Genomic DNA, 21026 nt, shown 5'->3' with positions numbered 1-21026 from the left:
TCAGTTATTTTTATTATCGGTTCACATTTTAGGAGTTGAGAATTTAATACCGTAAATTCTTATTGTGCAAAATTGCAACCAAAATCAGCAGTTTTCCTTGCGAGGTGCATATTTGCTATGGCTGGAGCAGGTCTTTTTTATATAAAGTAAATGGAGAGGATGCAACGTAAAAGGAGGAACAAAGGGCGGGACCCTGAGAATTCGAGTGTGAGCGAGCGCCCCCGGAAGCTGACATGAGGATTAGCTCTCCTGTTCCATGCGTTTAGGTGGCCCCACAAATAACCTGCAGGCTGCAGAAAGCAGTGACAAGATGCTGGCACATTTCCCACGTGGCTTCAAGTCCCTAGTCGTTAATCAGTGGGGCCTGACTGCCACACAGCTGTGCCACTCGCGGGTCTGTGCTCCACCTGTGCTGCACCCACAGTGGGGCCCTTCCAATGCTCCTGTGTGCGGAGCATCCCGCTTCCTTGTTAACACGAGAGAAAGAGCCGTACCTGAAAGGCAGGAGTGTAGGCCATCACACCCGCGGTTTCCAGGTCGTCTGCAGTGTGGCCAGACGCGCGGCCAGGCTGGGATTGAGGGCACTGGGAGAAAACACTTCCCTCCAGCGCCTGGCAGCTGCACCTCACCTCTGCCGTAAAGAGTCTCCTGGGAGATCACGAAGGCTTTGTGCCAATCGGTTCGACAACTTCGATAAAATGGACAGATTTCTTGACAAATGCAGCTTATCAAAACTGAGACAGAAGGAAACAGGAAGTCTCGGTGCCTCCCTGCCTGTTAAATAAATTGAACTTGTAATCAAAAACCATCGCAGAGAGAAGAGGGAGGCCCAGACGTCTTCACCAGTGCAGCCTATCAAACGTGGAAGGAGGAAGTAACGGCAGTGCTGCACAGGCACGGAAGACAGCAGAGGAGGGGACACCTCCCAGCTTGTCTTATGTGACCAGTGTAACAGTGGTACTGAAGCCTGATGAGGACATTACAGAGGAAACAGAGACCAGTGTCGCTCGTGAGCAAAGGCACAGAGCCTCAGGAAAACATCAGCAAATCCATTCCAGCCACAGGAAAGGCGGAGATTCTCTCAGGAATTCAAGGCAGTGTGACATGTGAAGATCAATTAATGCCGTTCACTAGAGTCACAGAATAAAGATGAAGATCAGCTCTACAGATGCAACAAAAGCACACAATGCAATTCAGCCCGCACACATAATGGCATAGATGACAGAGGCATCTATGAAGGCTCCGCTAGCACCGTTGTTGATGGTGCAGGAACAGAGCGTTCACACGACTAGGAACAAGGCCCACATCTGTGCTCGCTGCTGCTCTCACACTGCACTGGATGTCCTAGCGCAAGAAGGCAGGAAAAAGAAGTAAAAGGCATAAAGATGGAAAAAAAGAAATGAAACTAGTATTCACGGACATGATATGTATGTAGAAAACCCAGTGGAATCTAAAAAGAACGGCTGAAATGAATGCACAGTGTAGCAAGGCTGCGGGATACGAGGTCAGTGTAGACATGTCCTTCATGTCCCACCAGGAAGTCAGTAGAAAGCACGATTTGAAAACTCTCTCAGTTGCATCAAATGCCTCGTGGCAAAGCTGATGAAGGGTGTCTGAGACCTGTACATCAGAGCTGCGAGACGTCGCTCATGTTGCTGTAAGAAGACCTCCCCCGGCGGAGAGGCGCACATGTTCATGGCCAGAAGACGCAGTGTCGTTAAGATGTCTATTAAACTCAAATTTATATAAAGATTCAAGGCAATTCCTATCAAACTCCCCGTGGGCTTTTTTGGAGAAATTGACACGCTGATGCTAAAATTTGCATGGAAATACAGAGAATCTTGAAAAAGAAGAACAAAGTTGAAGGACTTTACTTCCTGATTTCACAGCTTAATTTAAAACTGAAGTATGGTATTGATCTAAACTAGAAAAATAGATCAGTGAAAGAGAATAGAGTCTGGAACTAGACCTATACTTACTCTGCTGTCAATTAATACTCAACCAAGGTCCCACGTCATGACTTGAATGGAAAAAGGAAAGGCATTTTTTACAATTAGTGCTAGAATAATTGGCTATCTGTCTAGAAAAATAACATGAGCTCTAACTGCTATTTCGTCTATACCAAACTCTAATTTGAGATAGATCATGGACCTAAATGTGAAAGCAAAACCGTGAAGTTCTCAGAGGAAAACATAAAAGAATGTCTCCCAGAAAGAGACCCACATAGCACAGTCAACTGATTTCCAGCCAAGGCACTAAGTCAGCACTGCGGGGCAAGGAAAATGTGCTTTTACAAACGTAAAAGCTGGAACCATCAAGTTTTCAAAGATAACATAGACACTTACCTTGGGGTAGCAAAGATTTCTTGGACGGGGCACAAAAGGCACTAAACATTAAAGAAAAAATATTGATAAATTGTACTTCATTGATATTAAAATTTTCTGTCATCAAAATACAGCATTAAGAAAATGAAGGAAGCCACAGACTGGGAAAAATACTTGCAGTGCATAGATCCAGCAAAAAAATTAATATCCAGATCATGCAAATCACAATAAAAAGGTAGACGTAGGACTGGAACATACTTCACAAATGAGGACATGGGAATGGCGATGAGCGCGTGAGGAGCCGTGAGCCAGTGTCCTGTGCCCACGAGAAGGGCTGCATCTAAGACTCTGTCAGCACCACCTGTTGGGGGTGTGCAGGCGACTGGAAGTCCACGTGGGGCACGTCCCGCGTGGGGCGTAAGATGGGGCAGCCACCTTCAAGAACTGTTGGCAGTTTCCTACAAGCAAGAAGCATGTTCCGCCCTGTGAGCCAGCCTTCCACTTCTGGGAATTTGCCCAAGAGAAGTGGAGACCTGTGTCCATGCAGAGGCTTGTGCGCACATGTCCAGGGCAGCCCTCTCATAACACAGACCCAGGAAACCACAGATGCCCGTTGACGGGAGGGCCAACCTGTGATTCATTCCCACAGGGACGGCGCTCAGCCGTGGAGGGAACCTACTCCTGGTGCCGCCAGACAGACAAGCCCCAGAGCATGCTGAGCACAGCCCCCCTTAACCAGAGCCAGGAGCACCTGGTGCATGTGTCCACGTGAGTGACACCCTTGAACAGGCAGAGCTGGGTGCCGTGCCTCCTGGACAGTGGGTGTGGAATTGCCTGGAAAGGGGTCACAGAGAATGCTCTATGGGATGGAAATCTGCATCCTGTTCCGGATGGTGGATATCTGATTGTAACAATTGTCAGGAAGCATTGAGCCGAACACATAGATGTGTGCGTTTTGCTTTATGTAAATTGAGGCTGAGCCCTTTGACTTCAGAGGGTATCATGAGTTTGCTTTTTACACGCAGAAATCGCTGTAAGGTGCAGCCCAATTAACTCCACATGCCATGGGGATAACAAGCGAGTTGGTCATTACCGGTGTTCGGAGAGCCTGTGCGGTCACCCCAGCTTTGGGGAGCCCCCACCCCCAGAGAGAAAGAGCAGCTACGCAACTGCTGACTCCTCTCCTCAGCGGAAGCTGCACCGGGGCACAGAGGCGGGAGTCCACAGTGCCCCTCCTCGTGTCCAGATCTGCGCACGTTTTTGCTGGGATTCAGCAAGGCCCTGACACTGCTGGCAGAGTGGCAGCCATTCCTCGTGTGCAGCACGGTGCGTGCCCATCTGCCCACCTCAGAGCAGAGCTGTTTGTGCCATAGCGTCAGCGCCACTTCTCCCCGCCTGAGGCTCAGGACTCGTGTCTGATGGGAAGAAGGTTCCTGGTTGAGATGGGCTTCTACCAGGAGGCTCAGCGAGGCTGTGTTTGGACTCTGTTCTGTCCCTTGGAGGCTCAGTGGCTGCTCTGAGTGGGGGAAGCAGGATCACTGTAAAAGCCATTTTCGTGTTGGCGTGCTCCACTCGTGCGCGTCCCAGTCCCAGAGGTGCTGCGGCCTGCAGAGGCGCCGGATCATGGATGGCACCGACAGGTTAGCGAGTAGGTGAGATGCCGTCAGCCAAGAAGAGTGAGGAGCTAAGGAACAGAGGAAAAAAATGAGGCTTTGAAGCTGGGGGCTCTTTCTTGGAGTTAGAATGCCTCCAGTAAAATTGTATTAAATGTAATGAAATAAATGTCAGAATGCTACAGGCCCCTATGAAGACCCAAATCAGGCGGATGTGTTGTCATTTCCTTGACGAGCCTGCCCTGTCCTGGAGTCCCCGCTCCAAAATGAGAGCAATTATTCTAATTTGTTTTATTGCATTAGCGTGGGCAGAACCAAAGAAAGGGGCTTTCTTCCGCGGCTCTGTCATCCTTCCTGCAAGAGCGCCCAGGAGGCCAGACCCTGGACTCTGGAGCGGGAGTGTCATGGGAATTTCTGGAAAGTGATGTCTGCAGCCCTCTGACCTCTGGCCCCCAGCTGCGGCCCCTGCTCGCGGCGGGCCCCATGCTTGGCTCCTCGGCACCTCTGTGTGCCTCTGTCTCCAGCCACTCCTCTCGGAACGGCCTGCAGCAGGAAGATGGCCATTCCCATGGCCCAAAAAGGCATCAAGCTCTTAATGCCACCATGGAGCTGTAACCATCCTTTCCACCCACTCCTTGCAACCCTGCATCAGCCTGTCACAGGCAGCCGTCATCAGGGCCATTTTCAAAGGGTCTCCAGGATTTGGGGAGGGGGAAAAATAAAAATCCACAGAACAGCTTCGGTCATTTCTCTCCCTGGCCGCACGTTTCAGTCCAGACCATCTCCTCCAACTGACTGCGTGCTCACTGTGTGCACATGTGCACACCGTTTGTGGGTTGAGGTTGTAGGTTTCTGTTTAATTGCACTTTGGGGCCGGAAAGTACAGACATTACCCAGAGATGCGGCAGAGGAGCCAGGCCAGGTGGTGACCAACCAGGGGTCAGCGGGCCCTTCAGGTGGAGACAAGTCGGTCTTGAGGGATGCCCAAGCGTTCCTGTGCTGACTGACGTGAAATATGGGGCGCTAACAGTGGACCTCAAATGCGGCAGTCAGCACACGCCCTGAGACCTGGGGTCCCCCTCTGCCTGCTGGTGAAGCACATGGGGTCCCAGAGGAGAGAAGCGGCTGGGTTGGTGCAGAGCCCAGGGCGCCCAGCCCCCTCCCTGTGGCCTCTGAGTGGCATCCAGACCAGTGCACCTGCTAGCAGAGGAAGCCTGTGCCCCCGCCCCTGTGGACCGCTCATTGGCGCTCACGGCTCCTGGGGCAGCTCAGCTTCTCTGTGGAAGAGGAGCCGGCGTAGGACGGATGCCCCGTGTTTGCAGATGGAGGAGAGAGTGGGCAGAGACCGCTGACTGTGAGAGCACGGGGTGCCGAGTGCGTTCACAGTGAGGCCGCCCCAGGCAGAGCTCTCTGCCTTAGCACATGTGGCCCTGAGGGAGGGGGCCCTCGTCGCCCGGCGTTCGTGGGCCGTCACCCTCGCCCCGCGCAGGCTGGGGAGCCACTCACTGGGGTGTGAAGGGACTTGTGCAGCATTACAGAAACGATGCTCTTTCTGTGGCGAAGGCCTTGGTTTTCCCATGTTGAGTGTTTTTAAGAAGCATGTTCTCCGACCAGGAGCTTCAGAGAGAAGCCGTGTGCCTCCCCCACAGCTCGCCTTCATGCTCCTGCCTCCCACCTACTGCCCGAGGCCTGAGGCTTCCTCGTCACCCATGAATGTTCCAGCATCTTGGCACTGTCCCTTTCCCAAGCCAAACGCAGGGGTTGTACGGACAGCTGTAGGTTGCTCGGCTCTTTTTGGGTCTGGCATGTTACTGGCCTGTTTGTGCCATTTTTTCAGAATTAATTTTGGGCTGAAAAAGGCTCAAAGAAGGCTTTGTTCCTTTGACACTTACTCTGGAAGAAAAAAAAATCCGTGGAAAATCTGACATCTGCATTGTAGGGAGAAATCAATAGATGGGGAGGAATATAATTATCCTCTGCTCCTGAAAGAATGTTTCAGATTTTTAAGTGTCTCATATCAGCTTAGAATTTGAATGACATTTTAATTACTTTGTTTTTTTCTCCTTTGCCTGGTTTGAATCTCCGAAGAGTACCACTCTCGGATTCAGAAGGGATGCGGGAGTGGGCCCGCGCTCGCGGGGAGCTCACATGACAGCAGGGCTGAGTGCTCCTGCCAAGTGAGCAGGTGCGTGCTCCTCAGACACGAGCGGTCCGTCCGCGTCAGCAGGGCAGGCTCGCTCAGAGCTGGTCCACAGGACACCCCTGCCTCTGAAGCGCTGTGTTCATACAGACGTGACCGTGCACAGCCGTCCAAACTGGAAGCCGTCTCTCTGGCTCCTTCGTGATCCAGAGAGCCTAGCTCTCTTTTCAAAGTGACTCATTCTGCGAGTCTGAATAGCAGCACTGGGGCCCTTGGAGCACAGCTGACTGCTGACGGCACACAGCCCCTGCGGTGGTGGTGCGGCAGGAGCCGGCTGAGGGCCGGGGCGGGTTCAGCCCCCGCTGCGGTGTGCGCAGGATCCCAGAGAGGCGGATGCTGACGCAGGAAGTGGCCCCCTCCAAGCCAGCTTCAGAATAACCGCTGGGTCTTCACAGTGCTCAGGAGAAATGAGTCTCGACATCCTTCGGGACACAGTTGTAGATAACCATTAGGTGGGCGTGTAGCTCATGCCCAGCCCTGCGCACCGCAGGGGCACTGTCAGAGGTCTTTCTGTGGAAGCCAGCGTGGCCGCCACACGTGACTCTGACTTCCTCATCATTTCTCACCCCTGCTCCTTTGGGTGTCACTGCGTCCATGCCACCCACCAGGGGCCCAGGCCAGGGGTCTTGGCTGCTCCCTGCCCCACACCTGCTCCAATCCTTCAGCCCATCCTGTGGGCTCCACATTCCAGACACATTCCCCGTCCTGGATGGTCATTCTGCCTTGTTGGCCCCATGTGCACCAGAGGACTCATTAACTCACACCGTCCATCCCTGGGTCAGAGCCCTCAGCTGCCCCAAAGTCCTTCCCTGCGTGAAGGTCAATTTTGTGTGTCAACCTGGATGGGCCACTGCCCCATGCCAAACACCAATCTTGGCGTTGCTGCGAGGGTGTTGCACAGATGTGATTGATCCATGATGAGTTGACTTTAGTGAGAAAGGTTGTCCTGGACAGCCTGGTGGGTGGGTGGGTGCGTGGTAGGTGGATGGATGGTAGACGGATGGATGGATGGATGGATGAAACTGAGGGAACTTGGCCCGGAACCGTTGTAGCTGCAGAAACCACCATCACAAGAGAGAGCTGAGCTGCACTCCAGGCTTGTTTCTCTGTCGGTGCGGTTTCTCACCTTATCATCCAGCTCTTATGGAAGAGTCAGAAGTTGGCACTGCCTCTCTGCATCTCAAGCAGCATTTCAGTCCTGGCAGGGGACAGTCTGTTTGTGACTTGTGCCGAGAAGCTCGCCCACAGGCCGTTTGGCGGAGCCCCTCTCTCCACAGCCACTTTCCTGGTGGACCTGGCCACGGAGCGGTTCCCTGGACACCCTCAGGCCTGAGCACCGGGGGCTCCTGTGCCGTGAAATGGCAGTGGCCGCTCCCAGTAGGTGTGGGTGTTTGCATCCAGCCCGTCTGAGCCTCTGCATGTTCGTCAGGGTGGCGGTCGAGACGTCCTCCCTGTCAGGTCTCCCCTGCCGTCTGTGGAAGGGTCAGTAAGGTGGGCGTTTAGCTTTGCAAATTGGCCCATTTTCAAAGCCTCACACTTGCATCGCTGTGACGATGCGCAGAGCCTGGAGACTGAGTTTTAAAGACAGCACAGACGGGGCTGACTGTAAAAGGAAGCCAGCATTCCCTGTTGCGTGCGGTGTGTATTTGCTGACTTTTAATCAACAAAGGACCCTGGATGTGCCTTTTCTGAAGCTTTGTTTAAATTCTACCTCTTACCTCACTCCATGCGTGAGATGAGCTCCGTCTGTTCGTCACTTAAAGCCCCTTGACACAGGTTCTCCCGCCTGGTGGCCAGGGTACCTGTCCCAAGGGACCCATGCCATTCTCAGGGAGTGGTTCACGTTCTTTCCTCTCTGTCTTGCCTTGGCAGGGCCTGATCAAGATCCGGGGGGACCAGTGCTGGTGGGACCTCACCTGCATGGACTTCCACTACGAGGTGAGTAGCATGGTGGCCGTGCGGTGATGCGGTGACGCAGACGTGAGCTGAGCTCTCCTGTCCCCAGTCCTGCCCCATCCAGGGAAACCAGCCACCTGCACTGTAGATGCAGCCTCTTGGGGGCCGCAGCTCAGCTCATTCGACGTCCCTGCTTCCTCTCTCAGGGGGGTTAGGTCACAAGGTGGCTCACAGAGTATCCTGCTTGCGGGGGCTGGCAGGATCGTGTGTCTGGCCACTGTGGTCGTGGGTCCAGTGGTTCATTTTGGTTATGGGCACTGGGTCCCTCTGCTTCTGTCCACAGTCCTGCCCAGGCCCAGACACCAGGCCTGGGACCCTTCCACCAAGAGTCTGAGCTGGCCCTTCGTGCCCCCAGGGAGGGTGCAGACTCGGGGGCTGCTCTGCTCTGCCCTGTGCGCAGCCCCCAGCCACAGCGGACATGGTGCAGGTGTGTCCCCGCTCTCCCAGGGGGCAGGCGCCGGTCCTGCTGTGCTCAGTCCCCCACAGCCCCTCCCCACCTCAGCCCAGGGCTTTGGGCACTATCGTCCATCCCCCCACACACACCCCCAGGCCCAGGCCTGAGTCCCTCCGGATGTCCCGATTCTGCTGCCTGCTCATGTTCACAGCAGGCCTGCACGGTGATCCAGGGTGTCTGGCGTCAGAACAGCATTTGTCTTCTCGGTTACATCCGCTCGCTCCGTGTACACAGTACGTTCCTGTCAGGTGCCCGTGTTCCTCACTTGGGCCCGTGTCGCTCTTGTTGGCAGTGAAATCCTTAACGCGCCTGGAGCGCCACCTGTCAGATGGGACGTTTTCTTCCATCTTCCCCACTCACTGCTTACAGCTGGAACATGGGAGAGGGATTTTTATCCGCTCTTCTTATCAAAGGCAGCTCGCTGACAGTCTTACACCACGGGCCGGGCCGGGGGCCCCTCTGCTCGTCCTGGCCCGCACCCAAGCCCCCAGCCACCCGGTTTACATTGTCCCGATGTGTGAGGCCATGTCCCCCTGAAGGGGGTCAGAGCAGGTGACCAGGGGCGCATGTCAGAGTCCCCATAGCACGAACACCTGTCCTCACCCTGCATGTGGCTCTCAGCCAGGATGGGGGCCCCGTGACTCCTGCTTTAGGTCAATGGAAGGAGCCTTAGTGAGCGGAGAGGGGGCCGGGTGAGCCCAGAGGGCAGGGCTGGGTGCTCTCTGGCCGATGGTGCGCGTCTTCAGAAGGGCCGGCGTTAGGTGCATACCAGGGCGGGGCTCTCCGTCCCACGGCCCTGCACAGGATTCAAGCAGGCAGCAGGCCTGTGACCGCTGTAGCGCTGGCTCGAGAGCCGTGTCCTGGCAGTGGGGCCAGTGGGCATGATGTCTGTGTGGTGTGAGGTCAGGGCCACTTGGAATCGACGTCCCAGGACAGGCCGGGTCAAGGTTCCTTGAGCACCAGAGAACCTGATGGTCTAATGGTCACACAGGATCCAGAGCCAAAGCCAGCAGCTGCCAAGAGGCCTGGTGGCACAGTGCTGCCGTCACGGAGAGCGGGAGGCCATGGCATCTGTCAGGCCTGGGCTGACGGCTGTGCAGGCCCCCTCCAGGGACGGAACCACCCCTCACTCTTCCCAGCAGCAGGAACTTTTCCTTGGTGGATCTCGTTCTAACACCCTCACAGCTCTGTGAGCTAGGGTGGAGTGAGGGCACCCAGCTGATGTGGGGAGTAGGGCCAGGACCCCTCATGCTGTCAGCTGAGGTGGTCTGTGCCCCGGGTGCAGGGACAGTGGGCCACAGGGCCTGTCCTTGGTGACCTGGACTCCTCCAGTCTGTGGCCAGCGGCAGCAGGGCCCCCAGGTAACAGCAAGACCTGTGGGAAGAGAGAGGGCACCTCGTTTGCTCTCATGGCTCCGCTGGCGGAGGCCTCGGGAGAGGGACGCACTAGGGAAGGTGGCAGAGCCGTTTGGGGGTGTCAGGAGCAGCCTGGGGCATGCAGAACAGCAGGGGAGGGGCTCTTGGCGAGAGGAGAACTTAGGCCCCTCCTCCTCCTCTCAAGCGTTGCTTCCGTTTCACCTCGAATTTGGCTGTTGACGAGGCCATGATGAGGCCCCATGAGGGGATGGCAGGAGCCGAGCCTTGGCACTATCTGGGCGCTCAGGGTCCCTGTGAGTTCTCCCCAGCAAACGCCCTGCCCCTGAGAGCCTGAGCTATCATCCTCCTCTACCCATGAGGAAGCAGACACGGAGCTCCGCCCGCACCAGGCCCCGCCAGTGAGTGAGGGCTGGGCAGGAGATGCGTCCCGCCTCGCCCTCCTGCCTCCCCCACTGCGGCAGCTCTTCCAGCTCGTGGCGCGATTGGTGTGGGGAGACCTGAGGCCCTTGGTCTTTGCAGGTCCTCCAGCTGGACAAGGCATAGGCTGGAGGATGCGTCGTGTGTAGGAGCCCCGTCCCCACCCCTCGTGTCTGGTGACCCAGAGGCTTGGCAGGAGCCTGGTAACACTCCGCCCGAGGTCTTCCAGCAGCACGAAGTGCGAGCTGAGCGGGTGGTGCCGTCGTGACTCGTCCTCGGCTCCAGGAGCGCACACTCTGTGAGGGCTCCTCCCCCGCCCCTGGTGGCAGAGGCCTCACGGCCACGCCCAGCCTTGGCCTCTTGTCTTCCTCTCCTCCTATCCAAAAGGCAGTTGCTGGTGGATTCAGTCGGTCAAATCAGAGACACGCTGGGACAAAGGTCCTCGAGTGCAGATCGTGGGTCCCAGCAAGAGAAAAGGCAGGGACCTCCATCTGACATGCCACAGCCAAGCCACGGTCCCTGCAGATCTCGTGATGGCTAGACCTACAGCCACGCAAAGCCAGTGTTCGTGAAGTGCATCCGGGTCAGAATCACCACCTTGGAGCAACGCACTGAAAGCCTTGGTCCACACGGTAGCGCTTCTGCCCAAATAGCTGTTTCTAACCCCAGGCATGCGGGAAGTGGTCTACAAGAATGCCCAGGAGCGCATCGGCTGTCAGACTCTTAACGGGAGGAGGAAAAATGACTGCATTCTACCCACTAGCAGTTTCTTGTCTCATCCAGTTAGCGTTAAAGCATGCAGTGTGCCAACTGGAACAGCAGGAAAACGCTCAGCAGCAAACGTGCGTTCCTGCGTGGTCCTCTCTGCTCTGTACGAGTTCATCACAATTTGAATTTTTCGACTTTGGAATACTTTGATTACACAGATTTACACCTTAAAATTCCTCCATGTTGGACGTATGGCTCTTCAGCCCACACTCGGTGCTTCACTTGTGAGGAGCATGTGCTTTTGGTCGCTGAGCTGTCAAAGGTCTTCTGGCCTCACCGAGCCACCGCCCACAGTCATCGGCGGTCCTCCGGGGCTGGGTCTGCGCTTGAGGGTGGGGCCGGCTTCAGGTGGCCCGTTTCTTTTCTGTTTCTCCTCCCCCCAGGGGTGCACGAAGGAGTTAATACACGTTTACGCTGCTGTTTTGCTCCAAAGTCCTACAAGCAGAGCTGCCCTCTAGTGCAGGGATATAGATCACTTTCCACTCCTGTTACTGGTAAAGTTCCGCAGCCTCGCAGCACAGAAAAGAGGCCTTTGTGTCGTGTTAATTGAGTTTTTACGCGAGAGTTTCGTGCCTTTCTTGCCTGTGGTAGGAACAGCTGACTTCCAGGGCACCTCCAGGATCCGTCTCAGGCCTTGATGTTGAGAGGTGGGGGGCTCCGGGAATCAGCGCCGCAGGTGGGTGCGTGCTCGTGCACATCGTCACCAGGTGCCCTCCTGCCTCTCACGTCTGCCGGTGGACGTGAGGCAGTGCCCACAAGGCACTCACCCCGAGGGTCAGCTGAGCACCAAAATCCTCGTTACTCTGCTTCTCTGACCGGGACACGACGGGACTGTAAGGGCAGCTTTCACGGCATTTCTAGGAGATTTTTGGTCTTTTTCTGGGGATCAGGAAGGCCTCTCACTTCCTGTCTGGCACACGTCTTCAGAGCCATCAGGCTGGGAAATGGTCCCTCACTGCAGCGAGCCCTCAGCTCACACCAGTGCTGTGTACTCCTGGGCAGGCCATCTGTGGCCGCCTGTCCCTGGACACTGCTCGTCCCTCCACAGGCCGGGCAGACAGCCTGAGAGGGGCCATCTTCACAAGCCCCTCAGCCTGGGGCCTGCGGGAAGGGATGCGGTTAGCTCAGTGCTCCAGTCTCAGAGCCAAGTCAGCAGGAGGAGGGGGCAGCAGGAGGGGGGCGGGCGTGCGGTGCCCTCCCCTTAATGTGCTTTGCTGTCTTCGCTGCCAGTGCCGCAGACCTTGTGTCACCTGTGGCGTTTGCCAGTAGGTGCTCCCGTGCCTGGTCATCTGTTCAGGCACAGTGTCCCTGCACCCGCCCGGCAGGGACCTCTGGCTACCGTGGAAGCGCTAAGCCCTGCACATCTGGACGCCCAGTGCCTCGAGGGTCGATGCCAGATTCCAGTCGGGTGCGGTGAGCCTGCTCCCGGCAAGGAGACTGGGATAGGTCACACATCTCCCATCGAATTGGACCCATTTCCCTTTAGTCCAGAACAGCAGTTTGAGGGGCACACGCTCGCCTAGGGCCTCTGCCAAGCTCATGTCTCAGCCTCCCCCGGTGGCAACAGCCCTGCTTTGCCCATTTTTTTGTGAATTCCGTGTAAGGCAGGTTCTTGTGAAAACTCGGGAAGTGGATTGCAAATTGGAGATTTCGAGGATCTGGAGCAGGCGAGTCTTGGCAGACATCTTCAAGGATCCAACAGATCACAAATACGAGGAATCAGTGAACTCCAAGTCCCCCCTCCTTTCATCCTTTCAAGCAAACTGCTGTTCCTGAGAGTTCAGAAGGCAGCATCGTGCACTGCTGATATAACGTGGGACACTCAGAGTGCCTACCTCACGGCGATAAGGACGTGCGGTGCTTTCTAAGGTGGCCTGCGGACCTTCGGGGCTGCTGCCGGGCTGCCGAAGGGGCGCCTGTGGCCGTGAGAGGACGTGTACATCCGGGAGCCCAGCTCCCAGGGCGCGTTCTCCACCCCCTGTTCAATGTGTGAATTTGGGCACATCGGTTTTGTGGGGTTTTTTTGGTTTTTTTTGAGCTTCCTCATCTTCAAAGAGACCAGTAAGCTTGCTCTTTGAACTACAGAGTGTGAACTGGTTGTTAACAAAAAGCCAGAATGAGGAGCCGTGGGGGAGCGCGGGGCTGCTCCTCTTGCAGACCATTCATTCCAATGTTCCTCTACAGATTCTCTCCCCTAGAATTTATGGAGCTATGGTCAGAGAGGTCCCAGAATCCTCCCCCGTCATGGCCAAAGGGCCACCCACCTGTTGTGCGTCTTCTGCTAAGTGGGCGACACTCAGACGGGGCGGTGCGAGCACATCTCCAGCAGGCAGAAACGCCAGGTCACGTTCTTCCAGGCTTTTTTCTCATTGGTCGTATTTCATCACAGTTAACTGAGAATACAGCATCTGTGTGGGATCTTCCGCTGCTCTGGGAAACACGAGGAGGCTGATAAACAGGGGACATGTCCACCTCTCCGAGCTTGTGCGCCCATCCACACCCACACGTGTGCCCTGTCCCCGCCTGTCGACGTGTGTCCAGCGCCGTGGGACCGTGGGCACACGCAGATCCACAAGGCACAGGACACATGGAGACCCCTGAGGTTGCAGGGGCGTGTCTGCGTGCTGACCTGTCCTGGTGGCCGTGTCCAGCCCTGCTCGGGCACCAATTATTTGCAGTTGGGAATAAACTGTAGCCTCGGGTTTGATTGCATGTTTCTGCTGAAACCTGGTTTTCTGCTGTTGTGCTTTATTTCTCGCTATGGGAAATTTCAGCGTAGACAAGTATGTGACAAACCTCCAGCCCTACCCCGAGTTATCCTGCGCAGACCCAGGTCACGGCAAGGACACAGTGCGTCCTGTGTGCCATCCAGCGGCTGTCACTCAGCCTTGCCGACCTCATGGCACAGGTGCGAGCCCACGGGCCCTGGAAGAGACGGGGTGAAGCCAGCACCACATCCTCAGCCCGTCCCCAGGGGCGCGCCCTGCACCAGCACAGGACGGTGGTGACGGGGGCGACCAGGATGATGACAAGCTCACACCCCCGGTTTCTACGTCTGCCCTGTCGGTCATCTCTGCGTGCTGGGGGGAAGCTGTTTCGTTCTTCCTAACATGTGAGTTGTCTCCCAACATACATGAAACTGCTGCTTTCAGAATGCCTTCCTTTAGCGGTGGGGACGTCAGCACTAGCTGGTGAGCAGCTTCCTGTGGAATAATCCGGGCTCGTCGCTTCAGTTTTAAGAAGTCAGTTATCACGGAGAAGGAGCCCCCGGGTGGTTTGGTCCCAGAGGAGATATCCTCAGCTGGGGCCTAAGCGAATCAACCACAAATGTTGCACTTATACACGTGCTTGTTAGGGAGTTGAATTTAATTGTTGCTGGAGATTTGGGGAAATTTAACAGTCTTTTGGTTCCACAGCATGAAATGGCCCCTCCCACGCCAGCCTTCTGGGGCCTTGGGAGGAGCCGGGGGCCGGGGAGTGGGCAGGCCCTGCACTCCCCGTGCAGCCAACGGCGCCCCCTCAGCCTTCCCGTTCACGGAGCTCCACGCCGTGAGCCACAGTGGGGGCCCCAACAGCCTGGCCCGAGCTTGGGTTTGTCTGCAGGGACTGTGTTTACATCACGGAGAAGCAGAGTTGTACCCACTGGGGAGACAGCTCCTGTTCCGGCTACCAGAACCCCATCCCCGACTGCCGGTCAGCACCAGGGACCGTCCCTCCTAGGAGCAGCCGAGTGGCAGGGCTGCAGGCAGAGAAGCAGCTCAGGACACACCTAGTTATTTAAGACAGACCCATGGGGGCGTGCCCTGGGGCTTGACCCCCCCGAACCCAGAGCGCCCAAATCTGCCCTGAGTGGGCGTCTCCGTGGCGCACATAGGGCACAGGCGGTCCTAGGCGCATGGCTCAAGGCTGCCTCCGAGGGTTCTGGAAGCACCCGCCTCACGCACTGAGCACTGCAGGGACGTCGCTCCCCAGCTGCAGCGGGCCCCGCCCCGCCTGTGGTCATTCTCAACACGCTGACCCCAGGGCCCAGCCTAGGCGCTCCTTCCCTGGTGCCAGTGATCTCAGCAGCCACGCCAAGGTGCTCGTGGGGGTGACCGAGGTGGGCTGAGGCCTGCTGCCCAGGACAGCAGTGGCAGTGGGAGCCCCCAGCTCTTCCCGGCTGTCCCCCCCCGCTAGGTGGCAAGCTCCCCCCAGTACTGGGCGTTGGGTCCTGACCCTCTGGGCCAGCTGCAGCAATCCGCGTGTAAACGCTGGCCCGCCCAGCCCACCAACCTATGACCAGCGTGTTTCACGGCCCCTGTGCCCTGGGCACAGCAGGGGTTGCTCCACTCACCCCACGCACAGGCACAGCAGAACCTTCTTCCTACAGCGCTCCAGACCCGCCCCCAGCACGAGAGGCTTCCGTTTGTGTCTCGGGCCAGTGGATCCTGCTTTTAATTGTGACCCCGGGACATGGGCTACCAGCTGTTTTATACTGTAATTGGATGGGGGTCACCGAGTGCCCTTAGAGACACGGTCCTGCTAATCTGCAAACAATTTAATCAAGGGTGATGTGACAGAAGCTGGGACTGGGTTACCTGCAGTAGGCTGTGGATTGTAGCTTATTTGCTTTCTCCATGGGCTATTTTATTGATTTTGTGAGAACAAAATGTTTTATGTGCACTGGGGCCTGGAGGGCAGGTCAGTGCTGGGCCTGGGGAATGTCAGGGCCCTCAGGGGGACACGGCCTGGCTGGGTTACTGACCGCAGGGTGGTTTTGGTGGCGCCCACACCCTGGGATCACCCGGAAGGGAAGCCCTGCCACACCAAGGCTAAGTCCAGAAGGGTGGGGGTGTGGCCTGAGGGTCAGTGATGGTCGGTGCTTTCCAGCAGAGAGCTCCAGATTAGGAGCACCCAAACTTGAACCCAGGTCCACATGACTGCCCGCTCTTTACACAAACTCATGCTGCCCGCCCTCTCGGGCACCCGTTTCTGGTTTATATGATCCTGAGCAAGTTACCTAACTGTTCAAATTCTGTTTTCTCAACTTTAAATTAATAAGAACCCAGGGTTGTCGTGAGAATTGAGTGACATAATATACACCAGAATGTGAACTCCATGAAGGCTAGTTAGAGTGTGTGACTGAGTTCCCAAATATGTGGGAATTTTCCAGCTATCTTTCTGTTATTGATTTCTTTTTTTTTTTTTTTTTGTGAGGAAGATCAGCCCTGAGCTACCATCCATGCTAATCCTCCTCTTTTTGCTGAGGAAGACCAGCTCTGAGCTAACATCTATTGCCAATCCTCCTCCTTTTTTTGTTCCCCAAAGCCCCAGTAGATAGTTGTGTGTCATAGTTGCACATCCTTCTAGTTGCTGTATGTGGGACGCGGCCTCAGCATGGCTGGAGAAGCGGTGCATCGGTGCGCGCCTGGGATCCGAACCCAGGCCGCCAGTTGCGGAGCGCGCACACTTAACCACTAAGCCAGGGGGCCGGCCCCTGTTATTGATTTCTAATTTAATTCCTTTATTGTCAGAGAACATACTTTATGTGACTTGAATCTTTTAAAATTTATTCAGGGCCGGCCCCCTGGCTTAGTGGTTAAGTGCACGCACTCCGCAACTGGTGGCCTGGGTTCGGATCCCAGGCGCGCACCGATGCACCGCTTCTCCAGCCATGCTGAGGCCGCGTCCCACATACAGCAACTAGAAGGATGTGCAACTATGACACACAACTATCTACTGGGGCTTTGGGGAAAAAAAGGAGGAGGATTGGCAATAGATGTTAGCTCAGCGCTGGTCTTCCTCAGCAAAAAGAGGAGGGTTAGCATAGATGTTAGCTCAGGGCTGATCTTCCTCACAAAAAAAAAAGAAAAATTTATTCAGACTTGTCTTGTGGCCTAGAATATGGTCTATCTTAGTGAATGTTCCATTTGAGCCCAAAAAGGAACGTACACTGTGTGTTCTAGAAATGTTCGTTGTCAAGCTGGTTGATCATGTTTTCACATCGTCTACATCCTTACTTATTTTTTGTCTATTCGCCCTATCACGTATTGAAGGGGGATTGAAATCTCTGACTAGAACTGTGGATTTGTCTATATCTACTTGCAGTTCTGTCCATTTTTGCTTTGTGCATTTCGAAGCTCTGTTATTAGGTGCATAAATGTTTGAGTGTTGTGACCTCCTGATGAACTGACCCCAGTAGCAGTAGGAAATGACGTTTTGTTCCTGATGATATGATTTGCTCTGCTTTGTCTGATGTTAGCGTGGTCACTCCAGCTCTCTTTTGACTAGTGTTTGCAGAGTGTGTGCTCTTCCAAGCGTTCATGCTTCTCCACATGTCTTCATATTTGAAGTGTCTCTTATAGGCAGTGTGTAGCCGGGTCTTGATTTTTATCCAGCATGACAGATCCTGCCTTTTAATTGTGTATTTGGGTCATTTGTATCGGATGGGACTTTGAGCTGGTGGTAGTCCATCATCTTGCCATTTGTTTTCATTTCTCCCACCTGCTCTTTGTTCCTTTTTTCATCTTTTTCTGCTGCTTTTGGGTTATTCTAATGTTTTTACGACTCCTTTTTGTTTCCTTTCTTGGCTTACTAGCTGTAACTCTGTGGTTTTATTTTTGAGGTTGTTTGGGGTCTGCAGTTTGGGGTCTTTGTCCATCAAGCTCACCCTCAAGCGATAACTGTATGTTTCATAACAGGTGACAGGACTGGACCCCCTCCCGGCCCCTTTGCCAGCGTGTCACCATCTGCTTTACAGAAACCATATGCCATGTCATTGTTGTTCTGTTTAAACAGTCAAATTGCCCTCTGCAGGTATCTCACTAAATTGGAAAGATAACCTTGTTTGTTTATCTACCTGCTTACCTCTCCCAGGCTTTTCCCCCTCTGTGTAGACCTCATTTCCCTCTGTTACCATTTTTCTTCCCATTTCTCAAGTGTGAGCTTGCTGGTGATGAATCCTTTCAGCTTTTCTGAAAGACTCTCCATTTCCCCTTCATTTTTGCAGAGCTTTTTGGCGGGTATAGAATCCTGGGTTGACAGGTTGCTCTGGTCCTTTAAAGCTGCCGCTGCTTCATTGTCAGCTCTCTGGACCCACTCCCCTCTGGTCAGATGGGTGTGCGCCCGGTGGGTGGCGGTGCATGGCAGCTCTGGGAGCCCAACCACGGAGGACCTGATGGCACACTGTCCACTCTCCCATACATGGGTGTTGATGGCCCCAGCCCATGTGCGCTGCTGATTATCGGCACCTTTCCAACTCCTTTCTCTGTTTCCTCCATTCCCAGTCACCCTGGAGGGGAGTGGAGCAGCCTTAGGGTGGCTCATGTTCACGAGATGAGCACCCACGAGGCAATGCCACAGTGTGTCTCTTTGGTCTCCTGGGGGAAGAGCCTTTGGCCCCCGACACTGAGGCCCTGCCCTCCCGGTGCCCATGGGGGGCCACTACCAGAGCTGTACCTGAGAACATACAGGTCTTAGCTTTTTATCCAGAGCCTTCACTTGAGAAGTGTAAGCGATCTCCTCTTCCCCTCCTGTCGGGGAGCCACAAATGCACAGACACCTCCACATCCCCAGGACGCTCATCAATACCTCCAGCATCCGAGGAAACACCCCCACCCCGAAAACCAGACCAAGGACTTGGACTTCGGGGCATGTTCCCGGCACCTGGCGATGCTGCCTTCCCATGGACACCTCACCTCCTGGCTCTGTGAGGGCCGAGGGGCCCTGATCGGCAGGGAGTGGGCGCAGGCCACAGAGTTTTCTGTTAAAACAGAAAACGGAATATGTGGAGCTTGCAAGTTTTAAGAAACTCATTCTCGAGACAAGAATCACTGTGTTCCCTTTCTCAATAAACCCCAAACACGTAAATTCTTAGTGCCTAAAATGGGAAACTGGCTGAAAACTGTTTCTGTTCTGGGACCTCTCACCGGGGGCCCAGGGGCGGGCACTGGAGGCGGGCTGGTTCCCTGCAGGAAGTCACATCACTCCCCCAAAGGTTCATTACCTGCCAAGTCCCCAGACGGCTGTCATCATGCTTCACGTTTTTCTTGCTCGAAACTGTCTTTGTTTAGGGGAGCCAACCGTAAAAGCTACGGGTCCGGGTCGGCCGCCCCGGCGCCTGGGCTGGGCTGTGCTCCGGACGCACGCATCGTGGCCATGAGTGAGCATGGCCGGCAGGGCAGCACCAGGCACTCCTTCCCTGTGCTTTATGGGGTGCGATGTTTCAGTCGCCACTTCCATGGTTCACAGCCAGATTTTATGACCTGGTGTTTTTCTCCAGCTTCAGTGCAAACAAAAATAAAACTCTGTCCTGGGCTTGCAGGAGAAGTGAGGCCTCGGGACCCTTGCCGGCAGGGTACGGCCCAACCTTGGTGCCTTTAGAGGTCAGTGCACAGAGCAGGCCCCGTCCTGACACACCCACCCCTGCAGGTGGTAAATCCCAGAAGGAGCCTGACCGGTGCCCCCCAGGGAAGCGGAGCCCCTCGAGGGTGGTGCAGACCCTCAGAAAATAGAGCCTCCCTTTCAAGGAATTCCACATTGGAGGATATGGCCACCATCACAGTCACCGCATTTGTTCTTGTGTGTGGCCCAGTGAAGCCCCACGTGGGCCGAGGGCATGGGGCTCATACCACAGACGCGGGAGCCGCTGCGCCCGGTCTTCCAGCCCCTCCCTGACCACGCCCGTGTGGGCCCCCCTGCACCATTGGGCCACACCATCGAGCAGGTCCCTCTTCTTCACAGCACCTCGCCCACGAGAGCTGAGGAGCCCCCGGAAACTTGAAGTAACACGGATGTGCAGCTGCTGCTCCGGCTTATGTTCTTCCCCTGTTTAAAACCTGACATCCCTCCTTAGCACCCAGGTCCCCACAAAGTGGCTGCTGCCACCCCTCCACCCAGCCTCCCACCGCTAGCTGGGGAGTCGCCCGCTAGTCGGCCGTCCCCTGTGGCCCAGGCATGCCAGGCCACCTGAGAAGATGTGTCTTACTCGGTCTCCCCTGAAGAACACAAAATTACTCACAAAACCCAGGGCAACCTTCCCTGATTCAGGGATGCGATTCCTAAAAATCTGCCCCAACTGCAGAAACATGCATTGAAGTTCAAGAAACGAAAAAGGCTGAAGCCCCCCGGGAACGCGGGTGGAGGGGAGGTTGCTGCTTGCCGACGGGGCCTCTCATCAGGGTCCTGCTGGGTCGCGGGGAGCCCGGCTTTCTCTGCTCAGACCCAGACTCTCCACTTCTGTGGGGGAGCATCTCAGAGACGGTGCTGAGCCTGCTCTCTGCCGCCTGCTGCCCCGTCTCAGGCGCCCTGCCGACTGCGCCCGCAACCGGCAGGGCGCCTCTCCCTGCGCCTCGTTCAGGAAAGAGCAAAGAGCCTGGCTTCCCTCCCCGGCTGCGAGCCAGCGAGCACACCAGCGAGTGGTTTGTTTTTCTTACTTTTGTACACGTCATACAAGTAGCGGGGGCTGCCCATCGGGGAGACGCACCTGGGACTTCTACTCAGGCTCCCTGAGAAGCCCCCACGGGATGCAGAGGGCCCCGCTCCTCCCAGACGGGGGATGGCGCTCCTGACGAGCAGAGGAGACCATCAGTGCAGTGACCCCCGAAGGAGTGGCTCTGCTCCGAGGATGCAACAGAAACCCGTCCTCTCCCGTGCTGTGGGCTCCTTCCCCTCACAGACCATGTCTCTCTCCTGTTGATTCTCGAGAGCGTCCTGTCGCTGGCTTGGAGCCGTGAGCGAGGAGGCCCCACCACACACACACACCCACGCAGCTTTTCGGAAAGGGCCCAGCGGAAGAGGCTTTTCTGCACAACTGGCACAAAGTCCTTGGTGCTCGTCGGTCAGCCTTGGACAGCCCACTCCAAAGCGGGAGGGGCCGGGCCCTCTTGTCCAGAGGACCCCGTGGGTGGTCAGCGCCATGTGACAGTGAACGGGGAGGCC

At 55.7% G+C, this 21026-nt stretch overlaps 1 protein-coding gene across 2 annotated transcripts in view; it reads left to right on the top strand.

Moving 5' to 3' along the window:
* Window positions 1–21026, top strand: part of LOC101399153 (lipase maturation factor 1) — a 53869-nt gene that overhangs the window by 8852 nt on the left and 23991 nt on the right. For both annotated transcript variants that reach the window (XM_004438219.3, XM_087449330.1), the window contains exon 2: window positions 8010–8075. In XM_004438219.3, coding sequence (XP_004438276.2) covers window positions 8010–8075 — 66 coding nt within the window. The remainder of the gene's footprint in view (window positions 1–8009; window positions 8076–21026) is intronic.

Source organism: Ceratotherium simum, chromosome 26 (assembly GCF_057802395.1).
Source record: "Ceratotherium simum simum isolate JZ-2026a chromosome 26, ASM5780239v1, whole genome shotgun sequence".
NCBI lineage: Eukaryota > Metazoa > Chordata > Mammalia > Perissodactyla > Rhinocerotidae > Ceratotherium > Ceratotherium simum.
Note: the sequence above shows the minus strand (reverse complement) of the source record. Positions and strands in the feature narration are given on the sequence as shown.